This window comes from Triticum urartu, chromosome 5, assembly GCF_003073215.2.
Source record: "Triticum urartu cultivar G1812 chromosome 5, Tu2.1, whole genome shotgun sequence".
Lineage (NCBI taxonomy): Eukaryota > Viridiplantae > Streptophyta > Magnoliopsida > Poales > Poaceae > Triticum > Triticum urartu.
The window spans coordinates 606788983-606802558 of record NC_053026.1 but is presented as its reverse complement, the minus strand read 5'-3'; the positions used below and the strand labels follow the sequence as shown (position 1 = coordinate 606802558).

The following is a 13576-nucleotide window of genomic DNA, read 5'->3' as shown; positions in this document are numbered from 1 at the left end:
AGTGCACTCGCTGCGCAGCCGTCAGCCGTATGCGCTTACGTAAGAGTAGTTGCGGCAGGCCGCAAAAAGAAAAAAAGGTTACCATTTATTCAGTATCTTTCTTATTCTGGTGCAGCTCCACCCCTCATGTTAGGAGCGCACTCGAGGTTGCGCGGAGCGTGAGTTTTGTGCGAACTAGATGATACCCCGCACGTTGTTGCGGGAATATTTTGCAACATATTTCAATGTGACTCGTTGTATGAAACATGAATATTTGAAGTAATAATATAAAAAGCTAACAATAAAAATACATAGTATAATTTATTGTGCTTGATTACTATATAGTTGTAAAATGTTTATTAAATGTATATAGCATAATAGAATGAAAACCCTTATGTATGTTACATGTTGAGATAAGTCTTTTTTTCATGCATGTCATGATGAAGTGGCATGCTTGCATGTTGAGAGACATATGATAGTGGGGGTGGGCCTTTTCTCATGCATGTTGTGCAATGATGTGGCATGCTTGCATATTGAGAGAAATAGTTAGTGGAGGCTAGCTATTTAAATATAGAAGATGATCGGATGGCTGTAAGCCTGTAACTTGGAAGAGTCATGAAATTTTATGGAGAGTCTGTTATAGATATCTACTACTCCATCCATTCTCAAAAATAAGTCTTTTTAGAGATTTTAACAAGTGACTACATACAGAGCAAAATAAGTGAATCTACACTCTAAAATATGTCTACATACATTCGTATATTGTAGTCTATTTGAAATGTTAAAAAAACTAATATTTAGAAATGAAGGGAGTAGTTGTCTAGGATTTTTCAACCTTTTTGCGACCCTGGCGCGGCACCTAATAATATATGGAGGTGAGGGTGACTTTCTTATATTAGATGTGGGGCCTCGTGTAGGATTTCTATTTACATTTTTTTAAACAGAGGGCAAAAGATTTACCTTATCTATTATGAGTAAGGAGAATAGAGTTTTTTGTGTTTTTTGTGTTACAACACACCCCGCGGTTACTGGTGAATTACTCTCTGGTATGATGGATTTCAACTTTTTTGCGCCTTCGGTGATCCAGTGAGCCACCTCCTCTTTTATGGCGGAAAGGAGAATCCAAGGCGGCCCATGTTCAGTCATGATAAATAACCACCATCAATCCTGTCATTTGCCAGCGCTTATTGTATGGTTCCCCTACGCATGGTATAATCTCTTTTTTGAGCATGCAAGGATTTACATCCAGAAACGTCACTCACGCGTGTCTATGAAACACACCCTAGAGCAAGAGCATATCTCTTTTGCACTTTATTCTTACTTCACAGAGCGTGAGTGAATGTTAGATGTGCCACATGATGCTTAATTCACGGCTGGTCGGTAGGCTTGACAATGGCAAACCATAACAGATGAACAGTTATGTGTTGCCTAGTTCGCAAAATATGAAGAGATTGAAATGTTAGAATATTATTTTGGCATACTCTAGTTTGAGACTTAAATTCACAAAAAGTCCGGATGATATATTTTGGTTTCAATTACGGGGTGTTCCTATGATTTTATTATTACATTGAGAAACTAGCCTTATAAGACAATAATTCACACAATGTTAATATTATGATCCAGAAAATATCACATAATTATTTGAAAACCAGCGACAGTTCTACAAAATATCTAAGAATATAAAGAATATTATTCATAAAACACGTTTACAAAAATATAGTAATTTGAATTATGTGACCTAACCAAAAATATTATCCATGTTTTCAGAAAAAATGATGAGCTAAAAAAACTCTGATTTTTTTTGCAACATGAAATTTATAGGGGGCACCTAGAACTAATCTATCTTTTTTTTAAAAGGAGGATGTACCCCCGACGTCTGCATCTGGCCGATGCATGCAACCATTTTATTAATTATTCATAAAGCCCTTACAAGGTAATACATCAATAAGCCTAAAGCCACCATCTTGGCAACATTGGTCGCTACTTCTATCCCCGCGACGAAGGGGTGCCGAATGTCCGAGCCTAATACCAAACAGACATCACACCAACACCTAACATCTAATGTCTGATGCCCCATCCAAGCCATAATACTTGGACTGTGTTACACACCGGTCCGGCACACTTTCAGTGGGCATCACATGTGCACGCTGCAAGGGCCGTCACCTCCTTCATCCGTCTATCCATCCTTAGATTAGATACTAACGCATCGACCTTGCCAGACCTCTGTGCCATCGACGCCACCATGACGCCAGACAGCGTCATTCTCCTGCGCGAGTCCATCGCCACCCATCGGATGCTGAGTCTCCACTGTGCCATGCCGCCGAGATCCACTGCCATCGATGTGTAGGATGAAGCACCGCTCCACCACCTACCGACGACCAACCACCAAGTCGTCCATATGTCCGTCCATCCGATGAATGTCTCCAAAGATGATGCCACCATGGGGGTGACGACGAAGATGTTGCCATCATCCGATCCACGAGGCCCCTCAACGCCTCCAACGAGGGCTATGACGCCCACGGGCGCCGCCGTCAATAGTAGCCTCCTCTAGATCCGAGGTTTCCCCCGGAAACAATGGACTATCTAAGACATAATTATGTCTCATTCACTTGACATCATCATGAAACATGCATTTCGCTGGACAAACCTATCAACAAGAAACAACACGAATCACAGTGCCTTCTAATCGGACGGTAATACATGTGAATGAGACATAACTAAAACTCAGCAAAACAAAAATTTATAATATAACCACTAGTTCTAGCCTCGGGCAAAAATAAACTAAGATGATCCCATACAATGGCCTACCTCATGTATCATCATTCATAGGTTAACAACTAAAAAATTCGGCTCAACTATCCTGCGCAATCACCACAAGACATTACAAACTAAAACTCTAGCCGAAGCAGACAAACACGCCGGACACAAGACAACTCTCCATTCAGCCATTACCCAAACTAGTTGAGTGCCCGTGCGTTGCCACGGGACAGACATATACCTTTTTCTCTATGTGAGCACACCGAACCACTTCTTCTCCTTTCTGCAGATGTGATGAATCCGTCGTCATGTCCTTGAGTCACGCACTGCCTCCCTCCCCTTACATACTATCCACTCTTGCTGTCTTCTTCTTTACATGCTACCGCCAATGACCGTTTCATCATGATCACCTCTGTCCGACATCATCTCCTCTTGTCACGGTCGCTTAGCACCATCCACTCGTTATCGTCTCCTCCTATATCAGGTTGGGGTTGTGCAGCCTCCACATTTATGAGGTGAACACCAGATGCCATGTCACATCGACGCTCACCCCCATCAATTAGGCCATAAAAGAGTAAGGGTAGGGCTAGCTATATATATATCCATGTGTTGTTGTGGATCACTAATTTTGATTTTCTCGACATGTGGAATAATTAAGTTTGCACTTCAAGTCACACCATTTGTTTCATCATGACACTCCACTGATGTTCGCAATTAAATTAAATTAAATGATAGACCTCACACGCCCCACATTCCATTTTCAACTACTTGCTTTCTCGAACAATCGTCATGCTCGTCAGTGTTAATGAAGCATGACCGTTTCGTTGGTGACATTCCGATCCCCCACAAGAATACAAGGCATTGTCTTCTTCCTTTCGCTTGCCCTTAGCTCTGCTATCACTTTGAACACAAATAGAAGACTCAAACAACAACGTAAAACAGAATTATATAGTTTTCCCTAGTTAGCATACCTAATTATAGCGAGACACCTCTACTGGCAGGTGTAACTGCATCATCATTTTCTGGCCGCTCGTAGATAACAACAATTTACATAGAACCAGGATCGTGAATCTTCTTTGCTATGTATGTACCCTCTAGTGTAGAGTTCAAGTTAGCATACATTTGATTTCTAAAAAGCAAGCATATTACATGTTTTATGCCACACCCATTCTTCAAACAAGATTTGCATAATATAAGTTTTCCCTTGCAAACAAAACAAAATAATCAGAAAGATATAACATGGCCAATTTGTGGGTCTACTATCAAGATTCGTATCACACCAATCATGCTAGATACACATACTTTGACATACAGGACAGCCTTTCACGGGGAGAAGTACAACATGCTAAGGGATTATACCACCAATTTGTTTTGGTCATATACTCCTAGATGGCAGTGTCGTCCCTGCTGTAGTTAACTATGCAGAAAGCAAGGGAAATTACTATATTAGTTAACTATGCAAAACCCAGAATTATGAGATGGAAGAACTCAGTCCCTACTATTTTGCAAGGGATGTTACTTTTCTTCTGAGGCACTTTATTTGCTTCAGACATCTCTTCTTGCAAAATTATTCTCACTGTATTGTCGGGAACAGTAAGAAACTTTATTAATAGAAATTAAGATCAAATTTATCTTGTTAAGAGCATACCTATGTTTGGACAAAGGTGAGCTGATCAAGCATAGGCTATGTCTGCACGATTGAAACTGATCCACATTTTTTTGTGTTCCAACTTATGCTAGCTAGCATAACCTGAAATAAATATGCAGGATGTGACAGAGGCAAAAAAAAATCTAGTTTGTAGGACATATGCTGTATTGCATTACGAAATTGAAAGTTTTAATGTATCATTTTCCATTTCTAGAACAATGATGAGGAATCAAAGATCCCCAGTTGCAAACTGCATAGTTCAATAAAATAAATTGTGCAAAGCAACTCACTGATCTGAGATGTGTCTTGTCCTTCGAAAACCAAAAAAGAGAAAGTTTGGAGCTACATTCGAAACATGAGGAAATAATATTTATTTATTTATTATTTGAAAAGGGCAGAGACCTGCTCAGTTTTAATTAAATGAAGCAATACATATACTTGTGATCTACCTACAACATTGACCAAAAGACGCTATCAGACCCTAGTTCTAGTAGCTTAATATCACTTACGATCATATAACAAAGTAGAAATCAACCGGAAACACCCAAAGCTACATGACATAAAAAGATATGGAATAATATGTACCTTTTTTGTAGATAATGAAAGAGATAGTGCTCCTAGCCTCTGCATCGCGATCATATGAAAACTAAGAAATTACCCTTACACATCTTAATTATGTGCCTCAAAGATGAATCAGGTTGCTTTTAAAGATCCTTGGGCTCTCTGAGTCTGTGATGCCAAGTGATCCAAGACCTTCACCAAGCAAACTTCTGCAATTGTCCTTGAATTAGAAGATTACTGGAAGTGTTGTGTATTATTTAATACATATTTAAACTAAGGTATTTTTCTCTCAAACATTTTGAAGCCCAAATAACAAAGATCTTTGAACTTTTTTTCTCAAAAAACATCTCTTGTATTCTGAACTCTCTGCATTTACACATGTAGCAGAAAAAGAGGCGGCAACACTGAAGCTACTACAATACATGGATCTTAGCAATAGCAGTATCAAACAGTATAGTTCCCCTTTTCCTTTTATAAATATTAAGGCGAGGTAGCAATATGAAGAACCACCAGTATATCTATCAATTGGATATGGATTTCATACTTTCCTGAAAAAAGAAGTGAAGATAAAGTGGCTAACATCAGAAAATAAGAAGACTGGATTAACAACATAGGATGACTGCAAACTCGAAATTCATTTTCCATTTTCCAATCATAATGTGCTAGAGCATAATGTTTATACGCATCTCCCAGAACTCTGATGCATTATCAAGCTCTATAGAATCTCAGCTGAGTTCCTCCTTTCCTTCATAAAACTTTAGGCAAGGCAAAAGAATCACCTACATGTTGTTGGACCTTCATGTTTAAAAAATGAGAGACAAAAAATTAACCTGGTAGTACTCCACCAGGTGAACATAGATGAAAATATGAATTAAATTTTAATACAACCAATAAACTCATGTGTGTTTTGATAGCTTCAGGTGACCCAAGGTCTATATCGTGCATATTTGTTTTCCCAATGAAGATTACTCCACAAAATATACAAAGTATTCGCCAAGCAGTGCATTTTTAAAGAAATACACATGCGAAAAATGTTGTTGTGGTCTACGGATGCGAGTATTTCACCTTCTCGAAAACTAATTTAGATCACAAATGCAACATGGCAAGTAAATTTTGGTTTTCTAACACAACCACTGCTCTAGTGCAAATATGATCCACATGAAACTCTGAAAATATTGGATGGGACAGAGGGATCCACGATGGGGTCATTATTTACCAAAAGAGTACCAATCAGATGGTGAAAGCGAGAGGTGTGAGAGACGCTGGCCCCCTGTATGCTGCTGGCGGTTTGCCAGTTTTCCACTGGCTACCTCCTCTAGCTAGCTGCTCCTCCCACGGCCCCACTGCCTCCCCCCATCCGTTGCATCATATGCCGGTGTCCCGCCGTCTGTTGCGCCACCAGCCAGTCTCCTGCTATCTGTCGCCACTCGCCGGCCCCTGCCATGGGAGAGGAGAACATGGGGGTGTGGCAGTAGAGGCTATAGGAAGAAGATGGGGTTGCGCCACCAGCCAGACCCCGCCGTCTGTTGCCACTCGCCGGCCCCTGCCATGGGAGAGGATAACGTGGGTGTGCAGCAGTAACGGCTGCTGGGAGAAGATGAGGTGGAGTGAGGATAGGGAGATCGCGTTACCTGGGCTGTCATTCATCGTTGCCGTAGACGCGTCACTCCTGCTCATCACCTCCCTGCGTGGAGCTCCTCATGGGGGCGATGAAGAAGAAACAATATGGCAAGGGCACGATCCACCGCTCGAATCTAGAGATGATATGGTTGCAGTGTGCTGCAGCTTGAAGCTGTTGTACGCAGGAGGAGGTCAGCGACGGGGATAGAGCCACGAGATCGAGAGCGATGGAATTGAGGAAGGGGAAGTGGGGGCCTGGAGGTGAGACGACGTGCGTACGTGGGTTGATTTATTTTCTTTTGTTTTTTCTTTCGTGCGAGGAGGTCTTTTTTCACGTACGAGGAGAGCGAGGCTCGAACGAGGCAGGGAGTCGAGGTTGAACCATCGAAGAAGGTCGAAGCATCACGATGTTCGATCCTCCTTTAATAATAGAGATTAATAGTAGAGATAACGATCATCAACAACCCGCAAAGTTTCAATCCTCTGGATTACTGGTGCATATCCAAAACGTCCACGAAACACGTTATTAGCATCTAATCTGGCTAGACTAGTGCGCGGGGAGCAGTTTTACGAGCCATGCCGATACGTGATGTCACGATCGATGTACCTAGTGTGGTTTAGCCTGTTTGATTTCGCTTCTGTGTCCCAAATTTGAGTGAGCTACGCGCTAGTGAGAACATGCACGGGCCAGTAAACTTTTGTTTAGGTTCTAGAACATCGTTCGGCCGGTCGTATGCATGACGTGTCTCCCACGCAAACATGCACCATGGAATGGATGTATATGGGTTCATTGTAAGGTGTAGTAGTAGGCTTTACCTAAACATGATCTCAAGACTCCAAGATGAGAAATGCGACCGATCTGCCTCGGGATTTGATTATTATACATATACTAAACCTGGCCAGGTTTAGTTTACCAGGTTTTTTTGACTTTTTCCTATCATAAAAATTCGCCCAATGGATGCCCGACGCGTGTAATAGTGGGGGATGCAGCGGTGCGCGCGGCCGGGTGCGCGGAGCGATTGCCGTAGGAAATCGTAAAATAATGCGCCGTCGTTGTGGATTGGTTGCATGCTGTGGCCCCTTCCAGTTTCTGATTGCGTGCATGTCCCGCCTTTGTGGAGATCAATTTGGTCACGTCCTGTTTTGGGCAGTTCTGCATGCGCCGCTGTTTGCCCTTTTTGTTTCCCTGCCACGTATGCTGATCTGTTGTCGGTTGCCGCTTGCATTTTCTCGATTCCTATCGACGGCGGTTGCCGGCTTCGGTAGGTTTTTCTAGGCCTTTCTCGCCGGTTTGCCTGGACGTTTTCAATTTGGTTTCTTCCCTTCTGGTGCTCCCTATAAATACTGGTCTTTCCCTGCCTCCCTCGCTCATTCCGTGTGCTCTTGCCTGCGCTTTTCCTTCTCTAATCAGCTGTGCGGTTTCTCCGGTGATGGTTGCTTCCGCTGCTGCTCGGTCCGGCTGCCGTCGTCGGGGCCGCTCTCCTGGTATTCGAGCCGCTGTTATTGCCCGTGTCCGCCGTGCTGCTGGCCGTCTTTCTTCGCCGGATTTTCCGTCGCCGGCAAACGCTGGTGCGCGTGGCCGGCTGGCTGATTCGGGATGCCGTGTCCGGTCCGGGGCTCACCGGCCGTTTCGTTCTTCCCGGACTGGAGAGCTTTTTTGCCTTTTTGTCGTTGCAGTTTTCTCTGTACAGATTTTGTGCTACTTCGTCTAGGTTGCCGTCTTCTTGATTGGTTACTTCATGCTGTAGGTGTGCACCGATTAGATTCGCGGCGAGATGTTAATGTGGACGTTGATAGTCGCCGTCGGGAGATTTCATTAGGGAACCGGCCTGTGGATTGTACCATTGGTGAGTGCTCTCGATTCTTGCTGCGTGCATGGGAGTGCCTGTATGTGCCTCTGGCTGCTTTGCTGTGTTTCTTCTTGTTGGTTTGATTGTTGTCTGCCGTTAGTGCGGGCTCTTCTTCAGCGGTCGCTGGGTCTGTCCCGGCTGTTTGGCCGGCCAGCGTGCGACCTAGTTGTTTTTTATTTCTTTCTTTCTTGCTTAGTTTACTTATTTCATGCCTGTGGTGTTGTTCCATCTAGCCGTTTGGTGTTGTGCTTATTGGTAGGATCTAATGTGGTCCATCTAATGGTTGCTTGCAGACACTTCGCCTGTCGAAGTGGTTGACGGATCGAGTATTTGTGTTTCTGGTTTTCCTGCTGGTGTTCATCTTTATGGCTCCTTGGTTGGTGCTATGACTTCCCTTTGCCGTCCAAGAGTGGTGCCCTTATGTGCCGCCGGTACCTTTGGTCGGCCTACTTCTCTTGGTAAGTCCAATTTTCTAAATATGCATGTGCTTCTCTTGGGTTTTGTGGTGTTCTTTTAGGATTGGTTCTAATTTGCGTACGTGTTTTTCATTTGAGTGATGCCTACTCCTGTTACAGAGCACTCTCGTGTTGTGTGTGCTCGCCGTAAGCGGACTTTGGTGTGATCGTACTGGTCGGGCCGGAAAAGAGGTGTTTTTTTTTTTGTCGTTGTTCTTATTCTTCTCCGGACGCTGATGCATGTGGTCTTATGTTTTTTCTTTCTATTTCCAGTACGTGGGATGCAACCTCCGTTTTCTAAAGATTACATCCAACTGCTTAAGGGTGAGTATATATAATTTATGGTTTATGTGTCCGTGCTGCTTTCCATTTGTGTTGCCGACTCGGTGTTCTGTTTTGCAGCTACTTTTAGGGGGCGTTCGTATTATGGTGGACCGGATTTGTGCTGCCGGAAATGTGGGGCTTTTTTTTATCCTGAAATTGTCGCCGCCCTGATAAATATGCCGAATACACATCATCGTTTGGTGGACACGTTCAGAATTGCTCGATAGAGTCTGCACCCCTGGTGTTTCTAAGGTGTCCATTCGTTTTTTTGGTGATGACGGTGGTGCTCATGGTACGCGTTTTTCTGGTCCTACTGCTTCTGAGGTTGCCGCGCTCATTGTTGGTGACTTGACGCCTGAATGTAGAAATTTTGATGTGGTTGCAGAAACACGTTCTGGTTCATTGAAGCATGTATCTTCACTGAATTGCAATCTTATGGCTTTGCAATATCCTATACTATTTCCATATTGTGATAAGAGTTATCATCGTGGTATTAGATATGTTGATGGTAATGAACATTTGATTGTTTCCCAATGCAACTGTGTTAGCTGTGGACACTTGGATAGCGACAATGTTGACCGTGATTTGGAGGATGGGGATGTCACCCGTGGTCAGATTACTATGTTGGAGTACTACAAATACTATGCTCACTATCGTGAAGGTGAAATTAATCCTTATATAAGTTGCAGTTGTTTGAGCTAGCAGATTGCCGTTAATGCATATTCTTGTGTAGAGGCTGATCGGTTGGAGTACCATTTCCATAAACAAGATAAACTTCATTCTGAATCTTATCGGGGCATATCTGATGCAATGGGTGTACAATAATAAGTGTGCTTGCATGAAGAATGATTGTTGTTCCAAGTGCTTTCCAAAGCCATTTAGTGATGATACAATGGTTGATCGTGTTGGCTGTCCGGTTTACCATCGTTCTGATAACGGGCTTTATGTGCTCAGACAGAAGGACTTACTTTATTTGGGAAATCAATGGGTTGTTCCATACAACATGAAATTGTTGAAGAGGTTTGACGCCCTCATGAATGTGGAGTGGTGTAACAGGACAAATTTATTGAAATACCTGTTTAAATATCTTACAAAGGGTCATGATGTGGTTCATATGCGTTTCTACGCCCAAGATAAACCTAGCAGTGTTTTTACTGTGCCTTCTCCTACTGGCAGAAACGAGATTGACCAGTACATCAAATGTACGTTCGCAGATAGATTTAGTTAAATTTATGTAACTTGTTGTAGTGTTGTTATAATTGTTCAACATATGGCTAGTATCTTTCTGCTTGTGAGGCTTTTTGGAGACTGTTTGCATATAATATTCATGGTCATCAACCTTCCGTCGAGAGATTGGTTGTGCATATACCTAATATGAACAGGGTCATATTTGCCGAGACTGATAACCTAGGAAATGTTTTGGATGATCCTTCGGCTGCTAAAACTATGCTTACTGAATGGTTTGCTGCCACCAAAAGCATGTGTCTGCTAGGTCTTTAACATACCTTGATTTTCCAAGTCAGTGGGTTAGGAATAAAAGTGGTAAGCTGTGGACTAAACAGAAGATTAACAAGAAGCAAAAGAAAGAGCAGCTGAAATGGCTTTAGAAGATTTTCAAAAGGATAGTTTCAGAGAATCATCCATAACATACGAAGGAGAACCAGCAAATACAGAAGATGGAGTAAAAGAAAAAGTGGCTGAAATGGCTTTAGAATGTATTTGTGCAGATTATAATATTTCCGTCAATGATCATAATTACTATGCTCTTGAAGTTACAAAGGAAAAAACTTTTTGCAGAGCACAAACAAAGCAATGGCAGTTCAATATGGCCCGTCAGCAAGTAGCTACACAGCAAAACAAGCTTACAAGACAAACAATAATCCTAGCAAAAATATGCAACAACTTGTTTGATATATTACCACTTTTAAGACAAACACGTAGTACCCTCAGCGCCCAGACAGCGATGATCCTGTTATCACGTACACAGGCGCGCATCCTCCTGTTGGACGTGTACAAGCATTTGCAAAATATCTGTACCACTTTATCACGGACACCAATCCTGCAGGAGGATATACGAGGATGATGTAATCTATCGGAGATTGCTTTTAACTTACGATGTAATCCATCGGAGATTGCTTTTAACTTACTTACACGTTGTGTTTGTGTCTCTATATATAGTCCACTACGTAGAATGGACTGTATATAGTTTGAATAATTAGTTTGTTTGATGAATGTGCCACTTTTAATTGCTCTCTTTGTACCCATCCATTTGCAAGATTTTAATAAATTTGCATCTTTTGTGTCTCAAATGTTTCTATATACCGTTTTGACTTGCTTCAATTAAAAAATAGACGATTATGCAATGGACTACATACATTCGCAAGTAATGACCAAGCGCGGCGTGCCACCGCGCGGGTTAGGCTAGTAGTTTACTTATTGTTGAGCGCTCTGGAAGACGGCCGCGCATCCCCCTCGCAGCACAACTTGCCGCGTTAATTACTACTACTACCACTTCAACTAGCTGCACCTTGCAAGCCCGAATAGATTAGATTCATGAGAGCGCGGTGATGTCACCATGCATCTACTTGTGTCCCAAATGTTGTTGCTCCTTCTTAGATACTGGAACGCTGGTTCGGACAAGTTTCCCTATGTCCTGGGAACCATGTGTATTATAAAGAGAAGCACGAAGACGATGTCTCTTTCCGACTATATCTCTCGAGTCTTGACCGTGTTGACACGGTTGTGCTTGCCTCTCACAAGGAGATTACTTAGTTATTAAGTCAGTTATCGACATGTCCATATATTGGCATCCAACCTGATGAAAAAGACCAACAGTACATCTTCACCCATGCATAGATGAATCTAACAGTTTTGGACTGATTAGTACTCTTTACTGGCAAGTGCGCAAAGTAAACATTGTACTCACGCGGCAAGGTGTATACTATACTAGTAACCTCTTTAGGGACACACGGTTGAGACCTTGTTAGTTTACTTAATTGAGATAGGATCCAAGCTGCGCACTGGTACATAAATTACGCGGTGCGGTACCATCATCAGTAAGTAGTACTACGTACGTATAGATTACTTAAGGTAGAATACATTGTTGTATTTTAATTGGTAGCTTTCCAGTTGCAGCAAGCTAGATGCGTTTAGTTTGCCAGCCCCAAGCAACTCCACACCCACCTACCTACATATAACGTGAGCCACCCATATGCCATATCAACACCTTCATTCTCCATTCTCTCACTCACACGACAACCAAGCAAGCTCGAAGTCTGCGAAGGACAGGAAATTGGAGGATCAAACTCCATGGGAGCGGGGATGAAGCGAGCAAGGAACGAAGAGGTATTGTCGCTGGCGCTGGCACTGAGCACGGACTCATCGACGTCGTCCACGACTTCAGCTGACTCAGCCGGGTCACCGGCCAAGAAAGCACGGAGACGCACGAGGGGCGCCGTGCTGGCGACGTCGGGTGAGGGGGAGTTCGTGTGCAAGACGTGCGGCCGAGCCTTCGCCTCGTTCCAGGCGCTCGGCGGGCACCGCACGAGCCACCTTCGGGGCCGCCACGAGCTGGACCTCGGCGTCGGCATCGCCAGGGCCATCAGCGAGCGGAGAAGACGGGAGAACAAGCAGCACGAGTGCAGCATCTGCGGCATGGGGTTCGAGATGGGCCAAGCGCTCGGGGGTCACATGAGGCGTCACCGCGAGGAGATGGCTCTGCGCGGCCGCGGTGACGACGACGACCAGTTGGTGTGGCGCGGCGTCGCGCTACAGCCGGGTCAGGTGGTGACGGGGCACCAGGCCACTGCCAACCAGCCGCCCGTCTTGCTCAAGCTGTTCGTCTAGGTAGCTAGCTGGAAAGAAGAAAGACGATACGCTTTTGTTTCTTTAATGATGCGTGGAGCACTTATAAATGTGTTTGATTGGAATGGGATATAGGTTCACTGTTCGATTTTGACCTTTTAAAGATTTTAATATGGGCTACATATGGATGTATGTAGATTCACTCATTCCGGTTCATATATAGTCCGCATTTGTAATCTCTAAAGAGCCTTATATTTAAAAACGGAGAGAGTATATACTATGCACAAGTAGAGATTGTTAGCGTTTCCGAAGGATTGATGAATTTTCTAAGGATCTTTCATTATTTGAACCGTATAAGCCTTTGGACGGGATTCATCAATTTCATTGGTGACTTGGAGGAAAATGTGTTTTGCTATTTGTCAGGTACCTGAAATTTTTCCTCACGTCAGTGACCTCGTTGAAAAAGAGAACCCCATTATCTATCTTAGGACGGAGCCATGGCCCCACTGTCTATCTTCGAGGGTGGGCTGCAGGGGATCACTACAGTTGTTTTGCGGTGAGGTAGAATCTAGAGGGAT

At 43.4% G+C, this 13576-nt stretch overlaps 2 protein-coding genes across 6 annotated transcripts; both read left to right on the top strand.

The window, feature by feature from the left end:
- Nucleotides 1–7945: 7945 nt before the first annotated feature.
- Nucleotides 7946–11003, top strand: LOC125511167. Of its 5 annotated transcripts, none has more exons than XR_007284921.1 (6): nucleotides 7946–8412; nucleotides 8709–8873; nucleotides 8991–9045; nucleotides 9144–9194; nucleotides 9273–9486; nucleotides 9580–11003. XR_007284921.1 is itself a non-coding variant. In XM_048676468.1 (4 exons), the coding sequence occupies exons 1-4, from the start codon at nucleotides 8163–8165 to the stop codon at nucleotides 9419–9421; spliced, it is 615 nt and encodes a 204-aa protein (XP_048532425.1). In that variant the 5' UTR covers nucleotides 7946–8162; the 3' UTR covers nucleotides 9422–9573. The 5 variants fall into 5 exon arrangements, 1 of the variants encoding a protein (XP_048532425.1); XR_007284919.1 differs by having other exon boundaries at nucleotides 8991–9062; XR_007284922.1 differs by having other exon boundaries at nucleotides 8970–9045.
- Nucleotides 11004–12376: 1373 nt separating this feature from the next.
- On the top strand, nucleotides 12377–13130 carry LOC125506281 (zinc finger protein ZAT12-like). The gene has a single exon (XM_048671132.1). The coding sequence runs from the start codon at nucleotides 12504–12506 to the stop codon at nucleotides 13038–13040; it is 537 nt and encodes a 178-aa protein (XP_048527089.1). The 5' UTR covers nucleotides 12377–12503; the 3' UTR covers nucleotides 13041–13130.
- The last annotated feature ends 446 nt before the right edge of the window (nucleotides 13131–13576 follow it).

What these genes read in the sequence shown, in the direction of transcription:
- LOC125511167 (XM_048676468.1), top strand. Translation starts at nt 8,163, where the DNA reads ATGCCGTGTCCGGTCCGGGGCTCACCGGCCGTTTCGTTCTTCCCGGAC. An exon ending in TGGTCGGCCTACTTCTCTTG is followed by an intron (nt 8,874 to 9,143) that starts GTAAGTCCAATT and finishes TTCTATTTCCAG; the next exon opens with TACGTGGGATGCAACCTCCG. An exon ending in TTACATCCAACTGCTTAAGG is followed by an intron (nt 9,195 to 9,272) that starts GTGAGTATATAT and finishes TCTGTTTTGCAG; the next exon opens with CTACTTTTAGGGGGCGTTCG.
- LOC125506281 (XM_048671132.1), top strand. Translation starts at nt 12,504, where the DNA reads ATGGGAGCGGGGATGAAGCGAGCAAGGAACGAAGAGGTATTGTCGCTG.